The 23,439-nt window shown below is 37.4% G+C and overlaps 2 protein-coding genes across 6 annotated transcripts; both read right to left on the bottom strand.

Moving 5' to 3' along the window:
• Positions 1 to 3,260: 3,260 nt before the first annotated feature.
• Positions 3,261 to 10,752, bottom strand: LOC131298339 (helicase SEN1-like). 5 transcript variants are annotated; one of them, XM_058323737.1, is made up of 11 exons: positions 10,291 to 10,752; positions 9,552 to 9,873; positions 9,181 to 9,442; positions 8,578 to 8,794; positions 7,752 to 7,952; positions 7,263 to 7,360; positions 6,576 to 6,660; positions 6,152 to 6,499; positions 5,785 to 6,027; positions 4,416 to 4,478; positions 3,261 to 3,857 (listed from the first exon to the last, which is right to left on the bottom strand). In XM_058323737.1, exons 1-11 carry the CDS (start codon positions 10,750 to 10,752, stop codon positions 3,699 to 3,701), a joined length of 2,460 nt encoding a protein of 819 aa, XP_058179720.1. In that variant the 3' UTR covers positions 3,261 to 3,698. The 5 variants fall into 5 exon arrangements, with proteins under 5 accessions (XP_058179720.1, XP_058179723.1, XP_058179722.1 ...); XM_058323740.1 differs by lacking the exon at positions 4,416 to 4,478 and having other exon boundaries at positions 3,261 to 3,854; XM_058323739.1 differs by lacking the exon at positions 4,416 to 4,478.
• Positions 10,600 to 16,151, bottom strand: LOC131298340 (uncharacterized). The gene is made up of 3 exons (XM_058323743.1): positions 15,948 to 16,151; positions 11,877 to 12,437; positions 10,600 to 11,696 (listed from the first exon to the last, which is right to left on the bottom strand). The coding sequence occupies exons 1-3, from the start codon at positions 16,059 to 16,061 to the stop codon at positions 10,833 to 10,835; spliced, it is 1,539 nt and encodes a 512-aa protein (XP_058179726.1). The 5' UTR covers positions 16,062 to 16,151; the 3' UTR covers positions 10,600 to 10,832.
• Positions 16,152 to 23,439: the final 7,288 nt, after the last annotated feature.

The following is a 23,439-nucleotide window of genomic DNA, read 5'->3' on the forward strand; positions in this document are numbered from 1 at the left end:
AGTTGGAATGGGTCGGGTTGAATATAGGTCAAGCCAAATCCACCCGACCCGTTTTCCCTTCTTCTTTGTCTTATTTCCTTCTTTCCCTTCCTCTTTTCCCCCTTCCTTCTTTTCCTTCTCTTTTCTCTTCCACCTGTATGGGTTGAATATGAGTCCACTTTGTAGATGCTTCAAAAAGCAATACAGATCATAGTTCTGAATACCATTTCGGACAGGGTACCGGTTTTTTCACTGGTACGGTACGTACCGGTACCGGTCAGGTACCGGGTACCGTTTCGGGTTTACCGCAACTACAATATATATAATAATAATATATAATTATAATTCAAAAAAATCTCTCATACCATACAATTCATCATAAAATACCTCTAGCCCCACATTGCTTAGTTACAAAACTCTTTTCCACTTTAAATGACTTTGCACACTAGTAAATTTGTGAATGAGGACCTAATGAGAGGTCTCGCGCGCTTGGAAAAATGTGTCGTGGCCGAAGGCAATTTGTAAAAATTGATTCGGAAACCAATTAACCGGGTGCGCGCAGGGGGGGTGCAAATCCGGGATCTGAACCTCACACACGTACTATGGTTAAGCCCACGTTTTGCTAAAATTTTGAAAAACGTTTTTTAATTTTTTTGGAGAGATAACCCAGGAAAAAAAATCTTCTTGAAACGTTTTTTTTTTTTTTTGGGACCAGATTAACGTAAAAAAAAAACGCTGCAAAATTTCGGATATCCCGAAAAGTCCAGTACCGACCGGTAAGGACCGGTATTGGGACCGGAACGGAATTGGGGGGTTAGGGTACCGGCCGGTACGGAACGGTATCAATAACTATGATACAGATAACAAATAGCAATGAGCCGATAAAAAAAAATACAAATAACAATGACATAAATTAGAACTTCAATTGTATTATTCTAGGCCCCTCCACAACATGCAAAACGAATTATTATCAGTTCTTTTTCTTTTAAGTTGTTCGGATCAATTTATGTGTTCCATGACTAATTTTTAAGGAATCAATTTTGCCGTCCGCTAACGAAGAGTTAAAATGAAACGGGGATGATAATCCACATGAATTTAGTCTGGTCAGAAGAAAAGGGTGCAAGACCGGAGTGGGCCGGAAAACCCGGGACAGCAGAACGCTGCTGCCCCCTTGGGGCAGCAGCCCCCCGCCTCCGTGGGATGTGGTCTTTCCAAATGGATGAAAAGGCTTGAAAAATGAAATGGATAAATAAATTAGAGAAAAGGTGACTGTGGCACCTGAACGTCTATCATCACCTGATAAAAGTTAGAGCAGAGGTGCTACAATTCCGGACGGGAGGGATTCCGACTGGATTTCTGACGGTGCGCCGGACTCACTCCGGCCACCGGACGTTTAATCCGAGCTTTTCAAAAATTCTAAAAAAAAAAACTGAGTGGGCCACTCAAGAATAAACGGAATCCAACATGTGTAGGTGGCCGATCCAAACACTTTATTTTTTTGTGTATATATACACACACAAAAAATAGAGTATTTTGGATCGGTTACCTACACAGGTCGGATGCCGTTGATTCTCGCGTAAGTCCACTCGGTTTTTTTTTTAGAATTTTTGGACGGCTCGGATTAGCCGTCTGGTGGCCAAAAAACCGAGTGGACCACGCAAAAATCAACGGCATCCGACATGTGTAGGTGGCCGATCCAAACACTTCATTTTTTTTGTATATATACACACACAAAAATGGAGTGTTTGGATTGACTACCTACACACGTCGTCGGATGCCGTTGATTCTCACGAAGGATCAGTCGATTTTTTTTTTAAAATTTTTGAACGGCTCAGATCAGCCGTTCGGTTGCTGGGGTGGACCCGACGTGCCGTCGGAAATCCAGTCAGATACCTCCGTCAGGAACCTTAGACTTTCTGAAGAGAGAGAGAGAGAGAGAGAGAGAGAGAGAGGAGCATATGTGTTTGACCTGTATTTTGTTTCACGAGTCATCTTTTACTAGGCTAGCTCTGTTACTTCTGTAACTACTACCTTTCCTTTTGCTAATGTCATTATTTTTTTTATCTTGATTAGATGATTTGTTTTATGAGAGAAGTAGAATAGCATTAATAAAACATGAAGTGGCAAAATCAATTCCCTTTTACAATTAGCTTCACGTTTTCTTCCGTGTTTGGTGTCTCTCATGTGTTTTATAATAGGCTATGAATCTTTTAGTTTAAACTCATATTAAACCCATTTTTAACTCATCTATATGGATTTATATGGGTTTACCCATAATAAAATATGGGTGGATTGGGTTGAGTTATAAGTGGGCGGATTTGAACGGATTAAAAAATATGGGTTGAAAACTAATGGCAAAAAATAATAATAATAAGTTAGGTTGTGCTTAACTTCTAGAATTCCTGGAACTTCAAAATCTATTGCAAAAAAGATTCGACAAACACTACCGACTGATTTTAAAAAAAATAAAACCCAAAAATCTACTATTGAAATTTTCCCTAAACACCTGCCCGAGCAATTATTCAGTGGGTCATAGGGCACCACCCTTTTCCACCACACATTCAGGAGGGAAGTTATACTCTCTTTTGTGCTAGAAGATGTAATGTTAATTAGTAGCAGTTGTTGTTAGTATAAGCCTAGTTAGATTACTACGAGGACCAATTTTCTATCCACAAGAGTCGAATTCTAGATCTCACGCTGTAATGAAGCGCCACACAATCATTGGGCCCAATCCAAAGGCTGGAATCTTATTCTATCTCAAGACCCACTATTGAAATTTATCGTAAACACGCCCATAGAGATTGAAATTTATCGTAAACACGCCCATAGAGATTGTCACTTATGCTCGAGCAATCATTCAAAAGTCCTAGGACACCACTCTTCTCCACCACACATTAATTCAGGTAAAATCTATACATTTAATCCTGAACCCCGCATTCAAAAGTTGCGAAGAAAGATGTCTGAGTAACACACGGAGTGCTTCAAGAGCACTCAAATAATTCCCTAATCATTGACCACAACAGATATACCAAATGCACCCTACATTTTGAGTGAATAACTACAAAATATCATGGGTGCACTTAAAAGCTAGAAGAAATAAGGTCAAGAGTTCAACTACTATATTCGTATATTCCACAAAGGAAGAAATAAGGTCAAGAGTTCAACTACTATATTCGCATTACACCTTTGTGGAGCTTCCTATTTGTTCCATTGCCTTAATTTGATTCCAGGCAAACCAAAGTACCCCTAACAAATAACTTGCTGCATTTTTCCAAACCATGTGCAAGGCCAAATCATTTAAGTGGATTTAAAATAGTGTGCATCACCAAAATATCCAAAGTAACTGCATATTTAAACATAACAAGTTTGAAGAACAGCATATTAACAACACAGAGGCCTACAGGCAGAATTAGTTGAGCATCAACATACATTACCAACAATTAAAACATAATGCCAAAAGTACCACTCTCTCTTATTCAAAGAGGACGAGCTTCATCCAAATGTATCGCTCTCATTCATTTCATAGGGATCATCTGCCCGCATACAACTTCACAAATCCTCCTCCATTTCTTTCCCGAGCCGTGATGTTTCCCTTTCAATTTCTTGGTTGACAATTTCATTGCACTCATGGATCAAATCCAAGTGAGGATAATGCTGCAGAGTTCTATTAATCGGCAGCCACATTTCAGAATCTTTTTTCATACAACGTATGAAATCAACTACTTGTTCTTCAGCTTCTCAAATGAACCTGCCAGATAGCTATTAACTGAAGCACTCGACTTCTCCTTACCGAGCCCACAACTGATAGCCGAACACTCTTCATTAACAACAAGGCTTCCCTTTCCCTTTCCTTCATAGCAAGGCCATGAATTTACCTTCTTTACACCCAAACACAAGCGAAAGACCAGTCAAAATTACAAGGAGCAATTAACAACCAGAATGAACACTGAAGATTCTTTCAAAAATATGCACACTATATGCATTGTCATCTGAATCTAAATCTAAATCTAGGAAAATAAAAATGGAGGTGTAAGTTGACCAGTTTCTTGTTTGCTTTCACTGTTTTTACAATCAGGAATCCGAAGTTTCCCAAGCTAAAGGTGTTGGCTCTGATTGCTTACTGTTCATAAGCATTGCATCAGATATAAACGCAACATTGCCAACCGAAATCAGTCCTCCAAATGCAGGGGAAGGGGATTTTTTCAATTTAGCAAGGCTGTTTAAAGTGATTATGATTATTATTACTACCCACAGCGTACATAGCAAAACAGAGAAGGAGGCAAGCACTGGTAGAACTGGTGAGTTTTGTTTTCTGAAACAGACAGGAAAACAGAGACCAATGATCGATGCACCATCAAGAAAACATAAACCAATACCAGACAACACACTCGGAACACAACACAATTTGACAACTGGGAACTAATCAAACAACTTACTTCACAAGGCGGGGAATCATAAGAAGAGAGAGGGAGATTCAGAGCAAGTTTGTGATCCAAATCCTGAGATCACAAACAGAAGCAGAAAAATTTTGAGAGAGATTTGTACCTGTGTAATGCAAGACTTGATGTTGTGGAGGATCAAAAGCAGAGAGAGGAAGATTTAGAGCGAGGGCCGAAGGATTTCGAGAGAGATTTGTATCCGTGTAATGCAAGATTTGATGCTGATTCTGATTCTGATTCTTTTTTTTTTTTATCAGAATTCTGATTCTGATTCTTGGGGAGGCAAATTTTCAAAGGACTCTAATGCACTATGGGGGCAGCCTAAGAGTAGGTTAGGGAAGAGGAAGCCAACGTCCGTCATGTGCAATATTATGGGTTTACCCAAAAGGCCCCACCAAACCACAACAGAACAAAGACACATTCATAGGACACAAACGGAAAATCTAAAAAGTCTGATAAGGGCAATATCGTAATCCGGAAATGCAACAAAATTACTCAATCAACCCTCAACCATCCACTGAAGACAAACCACCAAAGGCTAGAGGCAGATGGCCATTTTCGGGGGAACACGCACAAAATGGTTCTTCATCGCTTACATGCACAAAATGGCCCAGCGCACCTTTAAGACAAGGGTGTGGAAACTGATGCACTTTTGTACAATAATTGGTACATGATAGTTACATCTAATTTCTAATAGGATGTGTTTACAATTGTGATTCACTTCTCTATAGCAGCTATTTTGTCAACTTCATCTTTTAAATTCTCTATTGTAATTTTGTAGGACCGGGAAGGGAATTACTAGTTGATGCAATTTGGGAACGCTTATGTTGTTATGTTACAAGTTACAACATTGCCGCCTTGATACATCTGCAAGAAATATGAGGTGGTTGTAAAAAAAGTATGACGAAGATGTATCACGAAGTATGAGGTGGTTGGCAAAAGTTCCTTCAAAAAATTGGGTAGTAAGGTGTGAAAAGTGGCCCATGACTTATTTTGAAATTTTCTTCACCTTAATAACAGCTCAGCTGGCTGTTATGGAGAAGGATTCCCAGGACCCCTGGCAATATCAGAATCTGTAAGCAGTGGGGCATTCCAGAGATGGTTTTTTGGGCTTCCGAGGCCTTGCTATGGTTTCAACCTGGTGATTAGAGTCCTGTGTATTGTGTTGTGTTGATTCACTCTGTATTGTATTGTTTCTCTGTTTTTGTATGGTTAGTTTTCTCTCAAGGCCATCTCCTTGAGGTTTTGGGGCGCGATCCCTTTATAAAATTATCCAGTTCCAAAAAATAAAAAATAAAGAACCTCAGCTGGTTGTCATTAGCATGACCCACAAAACAACAGCAATGGATGAGTAATGCATCGTTACCTCTTCGCGCTTGGGAATCCAACTACTTGCACGGAGATCAATAACATCATGAACCATGGACCTTACTTGTGGAGCCAGCTGGGGATTTGTTGACAGTTCTTTCAATCGGCTAAAGTAGATGTCATTTGTATGCCGCGACGTAGGGGTGTCATCAAGTTTTTTACCGATAGTGTTGAAGAATTCACATATGACCTCTACATTTTCCTCCTCAGGACAGGTCTTAGTATCATGCCCCAAAAGTTTCTGTATCACATGACAAACTAGGATAAGACAATTTTTCTATTAGGGGGAAAAGCAAATCCGAAACAAATTCCAACAAGGCAAGCTAAAAACACAAAAGGACTAAAGAGGGAGCTCAAGACAAAACCCAAATTATTTCATGACCAATCCTATCTGTCAACATCTTTTGCTTCCAAAGCTCCCCAATTAGACGGATATTTCCAAGAGTGCGAATCTTCATCATTCTATCGTTATCTCTACGTTCCAACTCTTGCTCAGAAGCAGTCGTCTGTGTTAATTCTTCCCGAATTTTATCTGTGCCTTCAAATGCCTCTTGGCAATTATTCAAAAGGACATGCTTAAACGTGATTTTCCCACCAGGTTCATCAGATGGGAAAGGTGGGAGCTTTTTATCAAGATGCGAACACAGCTGGGCATACAAGGGACCAACCGTTGGATTCAGGACAGCCTTATCATAAATCAAGGAGGTAACCTCCTGCATTGCAACGAGAATACTCAGTAGACTTCACAATTACGCAGAAAACAAAACTACAAGAGGAAAAAGGAGGAACCTTCAGAATATCAGTTGTGATCCCAGAATCAATTAGCTGACCCTTGAGAAGATCAAATTTCTCCGGGGTCAGCTCATTCAGTATCCTACACAGCAAAACAAAAGACTACATTCAGGAATCAGTACGTATGATGGTATGACTCGCATTTCCTTCTGGTTGACATAATAATATTATCCAAAGTGCCAAATTTTGAAATAACAATATTAATCAACTCTCCAGCTGCAAGCTCCAGTCAACTTAAATTATTTTATATGTAAGTTTCCAAATTTGGTAAACTTCATCAATTGGTTACTGGATGATACTGGCGCAGAAGAACACACAAATATGCCTGAGTAACCAAGTTCAATTTTTGTAACTGTGTCGAAACCCTACTACTTGCTTCCAAACACTCCCAACAACTACAAATGGGTGCAAGAATGTTTCATAAGCATAACTAAGTGAACCTTAACTAAAAAGCAGCAATATGACTAAGGTGTCAAAATGGACACCTCATTTGGAAGCATCATTGTAATCTTGCAATCCGTATGTTATATTCATCTAAAACCAACATAAGTAACCACTATAAACTGTTCCAATACCCTAATTTTTGAAAACCTACTCAAAGATAACGAACCAAAAGAATGGTTCATTTTTGGTTTCTGGAACAATTTTGTGGAAATCACACAATATAATCTGCAGAGTAAGTACCCTTCCACTGTCTTTAAGACATGCTCCTTCTCAGACAGAGTCCCCTTTCGAGTTGACCATGGCATCTCAGCCTTGATTAGAGCAGCAGCAGCACCGACCTGTTTCATTCACAGGACATCTTCTATATATTCATTCCAAACAAGTATTTATCAACAGAAGAAAAAAAAAGGATCATAAACATCAAAAGCCAATAGGGGAAAGGAAATAATTTTTCCCACTCTCTCCATGTGTAATAGACTCGCATGGTGGGTCTCATCTCTGTGTCCTTTCTAAAGTCATCACATTTTCAACCCACGTCCCTCCGAAGCCATTTACAATAAGGTTCATTTTGTTCCAAGAGAGCAGGATACTACTTTTCATATTAAACCCCGTAAGAACACAATACAAACTACAAAGTACAAGGACAACAAAAGAACTAAATAAGAGTTGCTCTAAACATATGCATGGCGTGTAGAAATCAATTAAATTATCCCAACAAAGATTAATTACCCCTTGTTTAGAAGATATTTGTGCCCTTGGAAACTGCGAGTTGAGTTGGTCTTGGTGATTAAACAGGCAACCCAACTCTCTTTTCTCTCGAATGTTGGTTTCCCAGGATCGCTCCCCTCCAGATGTAGGAAATGGAGCAGACCGACGACGCCAATCACGGTTGTCTGGCTCAGAATAACGCATCTGAAATGGATTTTGCTGTTGCAGAAATGAAAATTATGTCAAAATAACTGAGCTAGCAAAATCAAAATGAGTGAAACAAATAACCAGAGAGATTATCACTTTTCGGTTATCACTTATAAGAACCAAATTTTGCACACATTTTAATTCGCGTATTTCGATTTCCGAGGATTAATCATATTTCAAATCTTGTCAATTGTCACTTATAACTCCAGAGAGATTATCACTTTTCAGTTAATACTTATAAGTACCAAATTTTTTTATAGTGAAGTAGAGACGGCTTCTTTTTTGTGATACTCAAATAGCTAGGAATTAGTGTTATCGTACTCTTCCCATTTTATCAGATTACGACATTTCCCTGGTTTTTGTGATCGAAGTGGCAAGAGCAAACATGGAAACAAGGAAACATAGAAACATTGAAAGTGGAAGCACAGTCGGGGAAAAAGGTAATTGCTTGGACTTGCGAACTAAATTTCCTAATGCAGAGTTCGTAGCCTGCAAAGAAAGTAGTAATACTTAATATTTCTTCTTGGGCAATCCTCGTGGAAAATATTTATACACAATTCTAAATAGAAATACTAAAATTTATGTAAACACGGAAATCATTGACAAGAAATGCCAAAATGGGAAATTAAAGGAAGCATACCTTCCATCTAGTATTAGGATACCTCTGTGAATCAGTTATGCGTAACGCGTCAAGTTCGTTAAGCTCAACCAAGGCACCTTCAACAGCTTGAGCCAAGTTCTTGTCATCATTAGCATCATAAAAGCAACCCCGAGCCTTGGCATCGACGACAAGTTCCTTCCAAACAGAGCCGCTGGTAATCAAAGTAGCACCATTGCCCACTATCCAGAGGCAATGCCTACACCATGAAAGCACAAATGCAAATTAAAACACACAATTCAACCGACTTTTGGATAACAAAAAGGCAAGCTGATCTGCTTTGCTCAAGGAAACAACCCTTGAGGTGGAGCCAAGATTTCTAGACAGTGCGGTCAAATACCTAGAGTCGCTTTCAGCAACGGTAGAAAAGTTTCATTATATTAATGGGGTTTTTGGGATTTTTTTCTTATCTGTGGGGGCAAATGTGGGAGATTATCAATAAAATTTGACCTATTATATGTTATTTTTCCAACTCAGTAGGGTCACTTGACTCCACATTTCAATTGCAACACATGGTAAAGCTAGTTATCACAATGTTCATTTATAAAAGGAGAATGACATCTGTTCAGCTATACAGAAAAGTACCTTGCGCGAGTGAGAGCCACATTTGTTCTTCGACGATTGGAAAGAAATCCAACAGATCCTTGCCCATTACATCTCACGGTAGAGATAATTATGAGATCCTCCTCACCACCTTTAAACTCATCAACCGATTGGACGTATACCGTGAAGTCAGGGTATGAATCTGTATTGTATGTTTCCCCTAGTTTTTTTCGGAGAGCAAGTACTTGAGCTTGATATGGCGATAAGCAACCAACCCTGAGCTTCTGTTTTGCTGCCACACATTCTGTAGCGAGGTAAATGCATTCTTATTTACCACAATTTAGGAAGCAACAAACACTAGCAATTTAGAATACTAAATCTTACCACATTCTTCATTGAAAACAGAAAAGTACCTTTAGAGAGGCTTGCAACAATCTCGGAAACCACAGCCACCTCCACCATATTTTTCATGCTTTGCTTCTCATACTCCTCCATTCCCTGGCTTACGTTAATGAAAGAATAGGTTCCATACATACTTCCTTGAAGAAGACGCCTCTCGTACGCTTGTTCTTTGACATTTGGACCATCCAAAATCCTACTTTCGTAGAACTCCCTATTTGGAAACAAGCTTATTGATGGATGCATTCTGTACTGGACGTTAAGAAGATGCTTCTTGTGCCCTAATATCACCAGCCTCTCGAATAAGCTTCTTTCAAATTCAGCCGGCTGGCATATCTGTTAGTAACAGATTCACAACGTCAACAAAAAGAAATGTGTTTTACTTCAAATAAAAAAACTAGGCTCCATTTACATAGTCGTGGATTTCAAACAAAAGGGTTTGGTTTAAGGTTCAGTTTGAATGAATAATAAGAGGTGTAGCCCTGACTGACTTATTGGGCTTGGCCCTTTAGGTGTGGGCATGTCCCATTGGGTGTTTCCTTGGTTAGCTTCTTGCGAACCTCAGGATTGGGTCTCGCATGGATGCAAGATTGTACTTAGCTTAGCTTAGGATATGATGCCATCATTTCCTTTTTCCTTTTAGTCTTTGTACCAACTTCAAAGATTAATAAAATTTCTTTTGCCTTTCAGAAAAAAAAAAAAGAAATCCAATCATGCAAATGGTAAATAGAAAGAAAAATGAAAACAACAGACCCTGTATTGAACATTTGCAGGTAGTTGCCGTTCATCCCCAATGAGTATAGCATGACGGAGACCAGAGAGCTGCAAAGGAATAGTGGATTCACATTCTTTGAGCTGAGCAGCATCGTCAATAACCAACAATTCCAGTGGTCCCATCCCTTCTGTATGCAATGTAGCCGAGCTTGAAGCAGTGCAAAATATCAAGCACGTGTTTTGCAAGCAAAAACTCCGAATTTCATGGGGTTCAGTGAAATTTGGAAGATTTAATGTTTCAAAAAGGAATCTAAGTACTTGAACACACTCTCTATTGGAAGACATCGTGTTCCCAAACTCGTCAACTCTATTCGAGACTTCTTTCAAACCCTCATTTGCAACAGCATGGTTACACATTGACATAGCTCCAATGGATTTTAGCAAATCAAGAACTTTCATCATCTTCTTTACCGCTTCCAATGGAATGAAAGAAGTTGGCATATGTGTGTACAATTTTTTGAAACAAAAGATGAGCTTTTTTGAGACAAGTTTAAATCTCTTGATGTAAAACTCCTCAAATGTCAATGGACCTTCATCCTTCTCCACCTTTCTCTTTTTTCTTTGTTACTTTGAGTCGAGTTTTCTTTCTCCTCTCTTTTACTATCAAACTTCAATTTCTCTTCTCTCTTTGAAGGCTCCTCTTCTTCCTCCTCCTTCTTCTTATCCCCATCATTTAAGTCTTGACCGATATCTTCCTCTTCGTCTTCGTTGCTATTTACTGTCTGATTTTCAAAACTTGAGTCCTCCTCCTCCTCTTCTTCCTTGTCATCGTCCTCATTCTTCTTTTTTTCTTGTTCCAAATACAAACGGTACATCTCTTCAGGGTCTTCAAGTAAACATAGCATCGACTGCACATTATGTTTCCACCCAGACAATGGAGAAAGACAAGAGGAAAGAGCATAAACCCGGTAATCAAGAAGTACATCCAAAATGTCTTCATGATCATCATCAATCTTCATTCTGGAATTAAGAAATATACCCAAAGTGTTGTCATGATCGTCAATCTTCATTCTTTCTCCAATGCCAAATAAAACTATATCTCCCAACCCGTAAGTATCATACTCAAGTGTACGACTCACCAAACTCATAAGTCGTGAAGCGACACCAAAAACTGCAATATTAGTTGGCGCACATGTCAGTGTTCTGCATTTTATCCTCAGCAGAACAAATAGTAACGAAGCCGCTGTCTTTGTTTTCCCAGTTCCGGGAGGGCCCCATATTAGTTTGACAGTATTTTGGTGATGACATCGTCCTGTAGCAACACAACTTAACACAGCATCCTGTTGGGAGTCGTTCAACTTGAAGGTACTGGTGGCATTCCGCACTTCGGATTTGACATCTCGGTTACTCTCTTCGAACGAGCAACTGGTACAATTTTCCCCAATCTGTAAAGGATTACAGCAAGATGATTGATGATATGTGAAATATGAAATCTAGTACTTATATGCTTTCCTCTCCTCTCTTCTCTTCTCCATCACTTAAATTCTCCGGAATTACTTTCCCTATGTGATGAATGCACAAGTGACAAGAAAACAAGAAAAAACAAACTGAATTGAGATACTTACAGTGGAATCCGGTTGCAACACTCTCTTAATGATGTTCATGCTCCCCCCTTCCAGCTCTGACTTCAATGCCGTCCATATTCGTATCTCAGTTATAAAGTTTCCAAGGTAAACAACAAAAAGACTTCGCTTATTCTTATCCTCTCGTTGATCTCCATATTCACCCAACACGATGGTCTTGGACGCACGTATTTCAATTTTTTCAGAACCATATTCCCCCATCCCTTGAACCACAGCAATAACATAAGGACTTTTAGGCCTGTCAAGATCACGAATCCATTTCGGTCTGACCTCTGTCAAGGCAATAAGATCTCCAAACTTGGGCTTGTACATTACTTTACCATTTGCAATGTCTCTCTTTTTATTCAACGAAATGTTGTAGTACAAGGCGTTGGGAGGTTCAAAGTCTTTGGATATGTTAACGGTCCATATTTCTCGCATAGGAGCATGATGCACTGCCTGTATGTTTTCTGACAAACCAGAGTGTATCTCTTCAATGAGGGGGTAGATAAATGAGTCCATATACTCCTTGTTTGATGAAAAGGTCTCTGGAATTGGCTTAACCTGGCAAAAGTTCACAATTGCGTGGATTGAAGTCCTTCAAAATATAGTCAAACAAAAAAAGTTACTAGTATTCAATAAAGATGAAATGCAAACTAGTCAACGGATTTAACAAGCTTTTTTCGTTGCGAAAATCATTTTTCTTCATATAATTATCTCTATTGATCTTTGGTCAAGTTAATACTATTAGATTTCTTTGAGGGTTCCAACCTAAAACCAATTGACAATAGGTGGAGTAGCCTCTAGATTTTATTAACCAAGTTTGGGTGGCTTAGATGAGCGATGTGGGACAAGTCTAACACTCCCCGACCTAGCTCTGATACCATATTAGATTTCTTGGAGGGTTCTAACATAAAACCAATTAGCAATAGGTGGAGTAGCCTCTAGATTTTATTAACCAAGTTTGGGTGGCTTAGATGAGCGATGTGGGACAAGTCTAACAAATACCACGTATATCATACTCAACAAGCTCCGAAAAAGAACAATTTCAATCATTGTTGAGGCCAAGAGCTCTCACAAGCCCAAACTGGACCTGGACATTAAGGAAGCTTGATCCTCACTTTGGGTGTATCTCGATGGTTTGAGCCCTTCTCCCTATGGAGTCCCCTGAGTTTGGTCAATCGCACACTAAGTCACGTAATTCGCATGCACATGCGGGGGCACGAATGTGAATGTGAAATCATCTCTCAAAACACTAAGGTGGGCCCTCCATGGTCAAAACCCATTGTCTACAAAAAAATCAATCAGGGCCCTAAAGCACCACCACTTAGCCGCCAAGACCCATTTTCCACCACACATTGATTTGGAGTATAAGACAAAGTGTATAAGTTTCATCCACAACCCATCCAATATGTTGTGAAAATGGGAGCCTAGACGAGAGTCTCTTAGACCCTATTCGTTTTGGGTTCGTTGTAAGGGAGGTTTTTAACAATAATGAGTGAAGAAAGATAGATAGAGAAAATTTATAAGAAATTGTGCGCAAAAGTTTTAAATATCCAAAACGAACAAGCCCTTATTGTCTAAGTCCTTACCTCGGAAAATTATTCCATGCCTAGCTCTCCAAAACCACGGTCATGAGTCATGACTATACAAATTAAGTGTGAGTTCCACGAGAAAAATGTGTAAATCCCACACCAATTTGTGCGTGGTAGAAATGTCATGAGCATGGAATAATCTCTCCCTTCCCATTTATGATGTAAGGAAAAAATGATTTTCTCTGTATCATTTGAAGGTCAATTTCATATCCCCTTCAACGATCCCCTCGAATTTTAGATCTAATTGAGCCGCCAATATGGAAAAAATCATTCGTTGTTATTCTCTTGATCGAATAACAACGAATGATTAATATTACAGGCCTAAAAAAGTCAAACTTTCTTTTGATTGGCAATTCTATGGACAATCTACACATTTGTATATGGTTTTACGAGAGATAATGAAAATCAGTTAGATAAATATTTTTACGGAAAGTATTCACCTTGATTGTACAAATAAATTGTACAAACATTGTGATGATTGATATCCGATGAATAGACCATTTACCAACATATCTTTCTCTCTCTAAACTTGAGAGCTTCTCTCTCCTTCTAGAGTTTTCTTGGTTTGGGGTTGGGGTGGCCGCCATTCCTCACCTCTACCTCCCCCTTTCCTTCGGCCTCCCTCTTTTTCACCTCCTAGTCTCGTCGTGTTCCACCTGTGCCTCCCCTCCCCCTCCACCCTCCGCCTCCATCTTCCCCCCTCCGCCTCCTTCCTTTGTCCGCTTGTCCGGGCTTGTTAGGGCCAATTTAGTGAAGATTTGAAGATAGGATAGTTTGGCTTTACTCATCCGGCGAATAAGCTGACGGATCCGGTGCGGCGGCTTCCGGCAACAGCATCCTCGGTCAGGGTTTTTTTTTATTTTCCGTCTGTTTTTGGTTTTGTTTGTTTTGAGTTTTGTTGGTTTGGTTCTCTCTCTTTAATATGAGTTTTTCCTCCCCGATGTGGGGTTTCTGGTGTTGTTTTGGTTGTTTTTGCCGCAGTTGAGAGTGTGTTGTTCTCTCTGTTTGGATGTCAGTCATGACCGATTAGCTGGCAAATTAAACCCGGTTGTGAAGCTAGATGTATTCAGTTGTTTTCTAATTATAATTACAACTCCTTCCATTTTGGAAGAAAAAAAAAAAGATATCCGATGAAAATAAATTTTGAAGACAGATCAGACATCTAAAAATGAACAATTCTAGAACTGATCGTCGTTCGTTTTCAGGCCTAGAAATAGGCAAAACTAAAGACTATAGAGGAGTCAATAAGGGGGCGTTTCCATTGAGTAATAAGTTGTAGGATCACAATTTTTTGGTTTTGCCTTTTTTCTAATTTTTTTTTGCATATGATAATTTTTTGTCAAATGTGTTATGCGTTCGTCTCAACAAGAGAAATTGCAAAAGTAAGAAATGATGACTTTTCCGCAAGCATATTGTGAAATACTCTCTTTGTCCCAATTTAAGTGTCCATGTTTCTATTTTGGGAGGATGTCCCAAAATAAGTGTTCACTTTCTAAAAATAACCATCAAAAAAAATATGCCAAACTTTCACTTTTACCCCTAAAAAATACACATTGAATTGACTGTTTTTTATATTCGTGTCATTTTTAAATTGACAATATCTTTTAATTTATAATATTTTTAATGATTTTGAAAACTTTGAATAATAAAACTAATTGAGATCTATTAAACAAGATTCATATTATATATTTTTTGAGATCCATATTAAAAGAAACGAGTGATTTTCATACGTATAATTAACTTCATAATTTTTAAAGTTAATTTTAAAAATTTAGAGTAAAAATTTAAACTTCTTAAACTGCACGATTTCCCGTAGAAAACACTTGAAATTGAGACGGAGGGAATATTGCTTTGCGGAAACGCCTCCTAACTTTATGTAGAACCCATGTCCATACGGAAAACGATGTATACTAAAGTGTGAAATGTATTGAAAAAAGTGTATTAGAATTGTGGTTCTTTTTTTTTTGAGTCTTGCTAGCCGTACCAACCAAAGCCCACCGAAATCGTATCGACGGCCGTCTCCAGCCATTGGACGGCCGATCCGAGCCATTCAAAAATTCTATAAAAAAAAATCGAGGGGGCTTGCGAAAATCAATGGCATCCGATGTGTGTATGGTGGTTGGATCAAGCACCCAATTTTTCATGTATTCGTGTATATACATATATACAAGAGAAATTGGGTCTTGATCCAACCACCATACACACATCGGATGCCATTGATTCTCGCATAGCTCCCCTCGGTTTTTTTTTTTAGAATCTTTGGACGGATCGGATCGGCCGTCCGGTGGCCGGAGACGGCCTGGCGGTGGCCATCGGTACGATTTCGGTGGGCTTTGGTCGGTCCTCATAGGATTTCTGTTTTTTTTTTTTTCCCTCCCTTTTTTTAGCTGATTGAACTAAACAGAAGGACCAAATAATTGAATAGAACAAGGTAAAACGAAGATGGAAGGAGAATTAACAGTATATTTGTTATAGAAACCTGGGTCTTGTAAAGATCTTTGTTGAGAACATCAGCAAGAGACCAAGAGAAGACCAAGTCAACTAACCCTTCACCCTTCGATTCTCCCTTCTTTGCACGATCACTACTTCCCATACTTTAATATTCCAAAGCTAAATTATGAAATCCACTTCTTCAGTTTCAACTCAGATGTTGAAGAGAGAGAGAGAAAGAGAGAGATATAGTAAATAGCCCGTCGCTCCCATTACCTAGCTTTTGAAGGTTTCAGGCCCGTTCCACTTTTTTTTTAAATCTTCTTTTTCAAAAAAGGGTAATTTCAAATTCAAATATAACGAAAATGAGAAATAATTTTTTTAATTTTTTTTACACCGTTTAAAAGATCTCAATGAGATCTATCAAATAAGATCTATATTAATAGAAAAATTATTTGCATAAATACAAAAAATTTTAACTTGAAATTACATTCATTTTTTAAAAGTTCATTTTCTTAAAAAGTGGAACATCGCAGTGCGCTTTTTGAGGGAGGGCAGGGTAATTTCACCTATCAAACTCATTTAGGAACTAGGAAGAGGTAGAGTGAACCCTTTTAAACATATACACACAAACTCAAACTCCCGATATGGAAGTCAGCTCAAATGCAGCAGGCCGAAGAGAATGCCGTACCATTTTCACCAGCAACAAATAGAAGTGGAAAAAGTAACAAAAAGGAGGAGGGAAATGCCGTACAATTTTCACCAGTACCGAGAAACAAAAATGATACTCACACAACAATTTAAACACAACAACTTACACAACCTCTCATATACATGTGGGCTCCACACACACTACTATGTGTGAGTCCGATATGTATGTAAAAAGTTATATAAATTATTATGTTTGGATCATTATGTAAGTAGCCTTGTTGACCAAGAAATTAAAGAATTTTGTACGTGGATTGTGGAGCCCTGTGTTGCACCGGCCACCAACAAAAGAGCTTCTTAGAGAGAGACTGAGAGAGCGTGTAGGAAGTGGAACAAAAGAGCTTCTTCGATCCTACTAGGAAGGGATCGCACAAATAGGTGACGAGAAGTGGGGACTACTATGACCGAAGGTCATGAACTGATGGGACACATGAATGATGAGGAGAGAAAAGCAGAGTTTCTTCGTTTACAAGTTTACAGGAAAGAGGTATTCTCGGAATGAGCCCTGCTACCAGTATATACATACGTAGTATATACACGAAAAATATAGTGTTTAGATCAACTATCTTACACACGTCGGATGCCGTTGATTCTCGCATGAATCCTCTCTTTTTTTTTTTAGAACTTTTGGATAGTTCGGATCGGCCGTCCGATGGCCGGGGACGGCCCTACACGGCCGTCGGTACAATTTCAGTAGGTTTCCGGTCGGTAACAATAGGTTTTCTGTTCTCAGAATACCATGTGACATTATTATGTTGTATTTTTCAAAATAAGAGTATTCACTGTCACGTAGCCAGGCAACGACAAGTGATATTTGGAGAATAATTGAGAATAATTATGCTTATCTTTATTTAAAGAAAGTGAACATTATTCTATCTGTGATTAGTCGAAATTGTGTAGGTTCTACAACAAACTAATTGCATTATTATCAACAAGTACATTGATTTCGTGGACTGTATACAATTTTCACCAATTATGAGGAGGTCAATGTTCATCCTCTCTAGAGATGAACAAAATTATTCTCTGAATGTGGATCCTATACAATTATTCTCTGAATAATTAGTCGGGGAAAAAAGTAGGTAAGAGTAAGGAGGGGTAAAGTGAGAAGGAAATTATGTGATCCCATGAGAATGTGAAAAAGGCGATGAGACGAACCCAATGGGAATCCTGCGGTGCAATTCCATGTAGTGAACCCTGCAGAGCATATTTAGATCGTCTATCTCGGCAATCAATAGTTCAGGTATGTTTGTTAATTTTGACCGGTAAAATAATCAATGGTTCATATATGTTTTTACCGGTCAAAATTAACAAATATACCTGAACCATTGATTGTTAAGATAGAAGATCAAGATTTGCTGTGCAAGCCCTGTAGCCTGTAGGGCTGGCCACCCTACAGCATCCCCGGAACCCCCAAACGAAGTGGGTTTTGGTTTTCCAAATGAAGTTGGTTTTGGTTTTCGAAGAAATGTCGCGCTCACATCAAGGCTCATGCGTAGAGCGGAAGCACAATAATTTTTTATTGTTTTTTATCCGAAACATATCTCATTAAAAGTCATAAAAGGCAATTACAACGATTCCATCCGAATACAAAGGAAGGGGAACCTACAAACAAGTCATCACATATAGAAAACAACATGAAAAACTAGTGATAAGATCCTAGGCACCTCTCACCGCCTCAAAAAGTCGGGTCATAAGGGGCAAGCAATCTACCAATTTAGCCACCCCAGTCGGGTGCATGATCCCAAACAGAGACAAAAATATAGAACCGATGGAACCAGGGGTAATTACAAACAAAGAAGAAAACACGGCCACCGTGGAAGGACTCCACTGAGCACGCCAGCCAAACTCCAGCCGAGAGAAAACCACCCGATGCCGACGATGGAGGCACTGATTGGATCTCGAACCGAAGCAATGGAGAATCTTCTCCGGCAAGCCTCCGTTGACACAAGCAGGCTCCAAGCACGGAGATCGAAGTAGAAATTCGCCTGGGCTAAAACTCTAAATCTTCTAAACTTAACTTATTTTTTTGTTCTGTGTATTTTGTTCGTTTTTTTGAATTTTTGTTAGATCCACGTGAATTTTTTTGAATTAACCATCCGTCTTGACAAGAGTTTAAAAAGTGCAAAATTATGCCCAAAAGCAAAAAAAAATGGTCCACTAAAAACCAAAAAAAGTATCAAATAGCTGTCTTTTGGAGTTTAAGTGCCGTTTTATTTGAATTTTTTGACATCAGTCTATATTTTTATACTTTTCCGATTCTACTCGTCGAGACGAATGATTATCCCCTAAAATTACGTCGAAAAGCTAAACAAAAAGCTACGAAAAATTTAAAAAAAAATCGAAATAAGGTCCAAACTTTTAAGTTTACGAGAAGACAGCCTTAGCATGAAGATGTCTTTCAAAAGCAATTATGATAAGTTGTAACAAAAGTTTTCCATATATGTTTCACAAAAATAAAAATAAAAAATTTAACTTGTTTGCCGTTCAAAAGATCTCATCGAGATCTATCAAACAAAATCTATATTAAACAAAACAAAAATTCAATTAAGTCCATTATATTTAAGCTTAAAAATTGCGAATAGGTAATTATTTTTTAAAAACCCTTAGCAGCCTTACAGTCCAAAAGATTTTCGACGAGACCTGCTATTCCCTCCCCCCGGCCCCACCTCCCTTTCTCAGATTACCCCTCTCTCTCTCTCTCTTTTTTTCTTTCTTTTTTTACAGTTTGTTCTTTTCTTTTCTTTTTCCTTTTATTTCCGGTTTGGTTTTTTTTTTTTTCATTTTATTTCCTTTTCTTTCTTTCTAGTTTGAATTTTTTTTTTCTCTTTAATAATAGGTTCAAGTCTAATTCTAGACTTTGTAAAGTAATTGAGGGAAAAAAAAAGTGTTTCAATTGATTATGTTTATCTGACTATTTTCTTTTTCTTTTTTTGTCCTTTATAGATTAAAAAATATAGTTACGAAAATAAGTGTTTCAATTTTCAATCCGTTTGAACCAGTGCAAAGATGTTATTTTTCTGATCATTTCATCCTAAATGGTCGTAATAAATTTTTGGCTTCAATACCTTTCAATGGACACCCTAAGAGAATCTTGAAACTAAATAATGAGTTTTAGGGTGTTTGTTGAAAGGCCTTAAACCAAAAAATTCATTATAACCATTTAAAATAAAATAATAATAAAAAACGATCTTTGCTCTGATTTAACTGAATTGAAAATTAAAGCACTTAATTCTTGAATTATATTTTTAAATATACAAATGGTGTATTTATAGAAATTAAATAAATAAGATATAAGTAATTAAATAAATTAAAATTTAAAAAGTAGGGGGTCCCGAGGGCTCTGCTGTCCCCATTGGCACAGTAGCCCCTGCGAAGCTCCTAAAACGTTTCCGTTTTAGTTTTAAAAAAAATAGAAACCAGCCATTTGCAATCATATGGAGTAGAAACGTGATTTGAATCAACATACTACTGAATCAGTTAAGAGGATCTATGTTAAATAATGGTTAACAAATTTATTAAATTGTACTATAGTTAAAAAAAAGTAATCCTAAATATAACATTTGTATTCTGGATTAGTATGTCGTTTGCAAAATACATTTCGTAATTAGTTCCCGAACACTAATTGTAATCTTGATTAATTTTTTGCTTTACGGCCTTTCAACGAGCACCCTAAGACTCATTATTTAGTTTAAGGACTCTCTTAGGGTGTTCATTGAAAGGCCTTGGAGCCAAAAATTTATTACTACCATTTAGGATGAAATGATCAGAAAAATAATATCTTTGCATTGGTTCAAACGGATTGAAAATTGAAACACTTATTTTTGTAACTATATTTTTTAATCTATAAAGGACAAAAAAATAAAAATAAAACAGTCGGATAAATATAATCAATTGAAACATTTTTTTTTCTCTCAATTACTTTACAAAGTCTAGAATTAGATTTGAACCCATTATTAAAGAGAGAGAAAAATTCAAACTGAAAAGAAAGAAAAGGAAATAAAATGAAAAAAAAAAACCAAATTGGAAATAAAAGGAAAAAAAGAAAAGAACAAAACAAACGGTAAAAAAAGAAAGAAAAGGGAGAGAGAGAGAGCGAGGGGGGGGGGGGGGGGGGGGGGGTTGTTATGAGGGCTGTTACCTGCACCCCCCGTGTCAGGCCCCCCTGACACGGGCCCTCTTCAATTTCCCGTTTTACCCCGACTCTCCATGTGCTTTCTTTCTCTCCCTCTCCGCTGTCTCTCTCTTTTATTTTATTTTTTGTTATAAAATTTTAAATGTTAATAACTTTTTTTTCACGTATTTTTTTAAAATAAATTTTATATTTTTAAAATTTACTCAACGAAATCTATCAAACGAGCCTAATATTGATGGTGAAATAATGTAAAACGGAAAAATTATATTTTTTGGTAGTTTAGACTATCTAAAGAGGTTGAAAAATTGAGTGTCCTAATTTCAATCCGTTTGAATCAAATATCTCTTAGGGTTAATCAACGAGATCGTAGAGTCAAAATTTAATTATGACCATTTAGGATAAAATGATCAGAAAATTAAAATCTTTCCACCGGTTCAAAAGGATTAAAATTTAAAATACTTAATTTTTTAACTATATTTTTTAATATATAAATTGTCTAAAGATGTTTAAATCACATATTTTTTTAAAATAAATTATATATTTTTGAAATCTACTCAACGAAACCTATCAAACAAGTCAAATATTGAATATGAAATAATGTGTTTAAATTAAATGATTTTTTTGGGCCCAGTATAATATCTCTTTATTTTTATTTTTTGTCCTTTGTTTTTTTTTCCGTCCCGGCGGTTCTATCCCCATTACTTCATACCACAATTGGAGGCGTGCTTCATAAGGATGAGTCCATCTGTGTGCTTCATTTGATACATTTCGCCTCCACCATATGAAAATGGGTGGTACAGGAGGATAATGATGGTATAGGAAAATTTGCACGAAGTGATTTCCATTAACATGGCCAATAGCTATATGTTTGCGCGTTGCGAATGGAACTGGATGGGAGCTCAACGGCAAGTGAGTGAGATAACTCGAAGCCAATCATATTGAATGCATGTAGTACAACGTTGTACCTTGATACGGACAAGTCCCAACGTTATAAAATCCATCCAATGATCCTCTGGTGCCGATGGTTGGAAGCAAATTTTTTATTTTATTTTAATGTCTTTATTCAAATTTTTTTCGCATTTGTTAGTTTTTGGTCAATTTTTTGAAGATTATTGCTTTTTCATAATAAGAGGAATCTAAAAAGTAAAAAATTACAATCGAAATCCATTTTTTTTAAATAAAGACGAAAAAATTAGCTTATTGGCTTATTTTTGTCTTTATTCAAAAAAATTAGGTTTGGATCGTAATTTTTTACTTTTTAGATTCCTCTTATCATGACGAAGCAATAATTTTCAAAAAATTGACTAAAAACTAACAAATGCAAAAAAAATTTGAATAAATACAAAAAAATAAGCCAAGTGGCTTATTTAGCCGAACGTCCCCTTAATATTAAACTACCACAAAAATATAATTTTTCCGTTTTACATTATTACACTATCAATATTAGGCTCGTTTGATAGGTTTCGTTGAGTAAATTTCAAAAATATATAATTTATTAAAAAAATACTTGAAAAAAATTTATTAGTATTTAAAATTTTACAAAAAAAAGAGAGAAAGAGAGAGAGGGGGTGCAGTGAGAGAGAGAGAAAGGGGTAGGGGTAAAAGGGGAAAAGGGAAGCCGTGTCAGGAGGGGGGCGATTAGTAATCTCCGTTGTTATTTGGGAAAGGAAGGTGGGGCCGGGGGGGGGGGGGGTGGGGGTGTGGTGTCAGGGGGGAATTGACATGTTCGACTGACACTCTAAAACTAGTTTCTCCCTGACATCAAATTATAGGCAGTACTTAGCTTCTAGAATTCCTGGAACTCCAAAATCTAATTCAATAGTACTAATAAAAAGGTTTCGACAAACATTAGCAATCGCCGATCAAAAAACAAAACAAACAGTGGCAATCATTTTAAAAATTAAAATCTCAAAATCTACAATTGAAATTTCGCACACACATCTGGAGCAATTAGTCAGTGGTCTGAGAGCACCACCTTTCCCCATCACGCATTCAAATAGAATCTATACACTTAGGCGTCGTTTGATAAGTGAGATAGAAGTAGTGGAATTGATAATGACATGGAATTGAGATTGAGATTACTAATGAGATGAGATTTCTAGTGAAAAGGTCAATCCTTTCTTCATGTTTGTTTTGCACGGGATTAGAAAAGAAGATTGTTATTTACATGTTTGTTTTTCATTGGATAGGATTGGATTGAAAGTATTCATTTCCGTTTTTACCCTTGTACAAATAAGGGTTATAAAAAAATGCCCTAGGGTAATAAAAATGCTCCATCTTGAATAAAACATGGACAAACAAAAAAAGAATAAAATCTAAAAATCATTAACCCAATGCATAATTTTTAAATTATTTTTGTTTCCTACAAAAATAATTAAATTAAATGGTCGAATAGAATTGCCTAAATTTTTTATATATTGGACAAAAGGTGATGACAAACAAAGACAAATGGTACTTCAGTCAATCCACCCAAACTCGGCACATGCTTCACTGCTTCAGTGGTGCACTAGTGGGTATCGCCTCCCACAAAATCGTCAAATCACAAGTACTGTATGAACAAGGATACTCTCACAATTTATTGAAGATATCATGAGCATTGAGGTAATTGCATGTGAGATGGCTTGGGATGGGATTAGTAATGCATGGTCCCAGATGGTATTTACCAATCCCACAAAAAAGGGGTATTACTAATCCCTTGTTA

The sequence above is a fragment of the Rhododendron vialii genome, chromosome 8a (assembly GCF_030253575.1).
Source record: "Rhododendron vialii isolate Sample 1 chromosome 8a, ASM3025357v1".
NCBI classification, from domain to species: Eukaryota; Viridiplantae; Streptophyta; class Magnoliopsida; order Ericales; family Ericaceae; genus Rhododendron; species Rhododendron vialii.

Bases quoted from the DNA above. Each gene is read 5' to 3' on its own strand.
- LOC131298339 (XM_058323737.1), bottom strand. From the start codon at position 10,752: ATGCCAACTTCTTTCATTCCATTGGAAGCGGTAAAGAAGATGATGAAA. The intron at 6,028-6,151 runs GTTTTGTCTTGA...CATGTGATACAG, and splicing joins TTGGTCATGAAATAATTTGG to AAACTTTTGGGGCATGATAC. The intron at 3,858-4,415 runs GTAAGTTGTTTG...TTGGGTGTAAAG, and splicing joins ATGATTCCCCGCCTTGTGAA to AAGGTAAATTCATGGCCTTG.
- LOC131298340 (XM_058323743.1), bottom strand. From the start codon at position 16,061: ATGGGAAGTAGTGATCGTGCAAAGAAGGGAGAATCGAAGGGTGAAGGG. The intron at 12,438-15,947 runs GTTTCTATAACA...AACTTTTGCCAG, and splicing joins AAGATCTTTACAAGACCCAG to GTTAAGCCAATTCCAGAGAC. The intron at 11,697-11,876 runs GTAAGTATCTCA...AATCCTTTACAG, and splicing joins TGTTGCAACCGGATTCCACT to ATTGGGGAAAATTGTACCAG.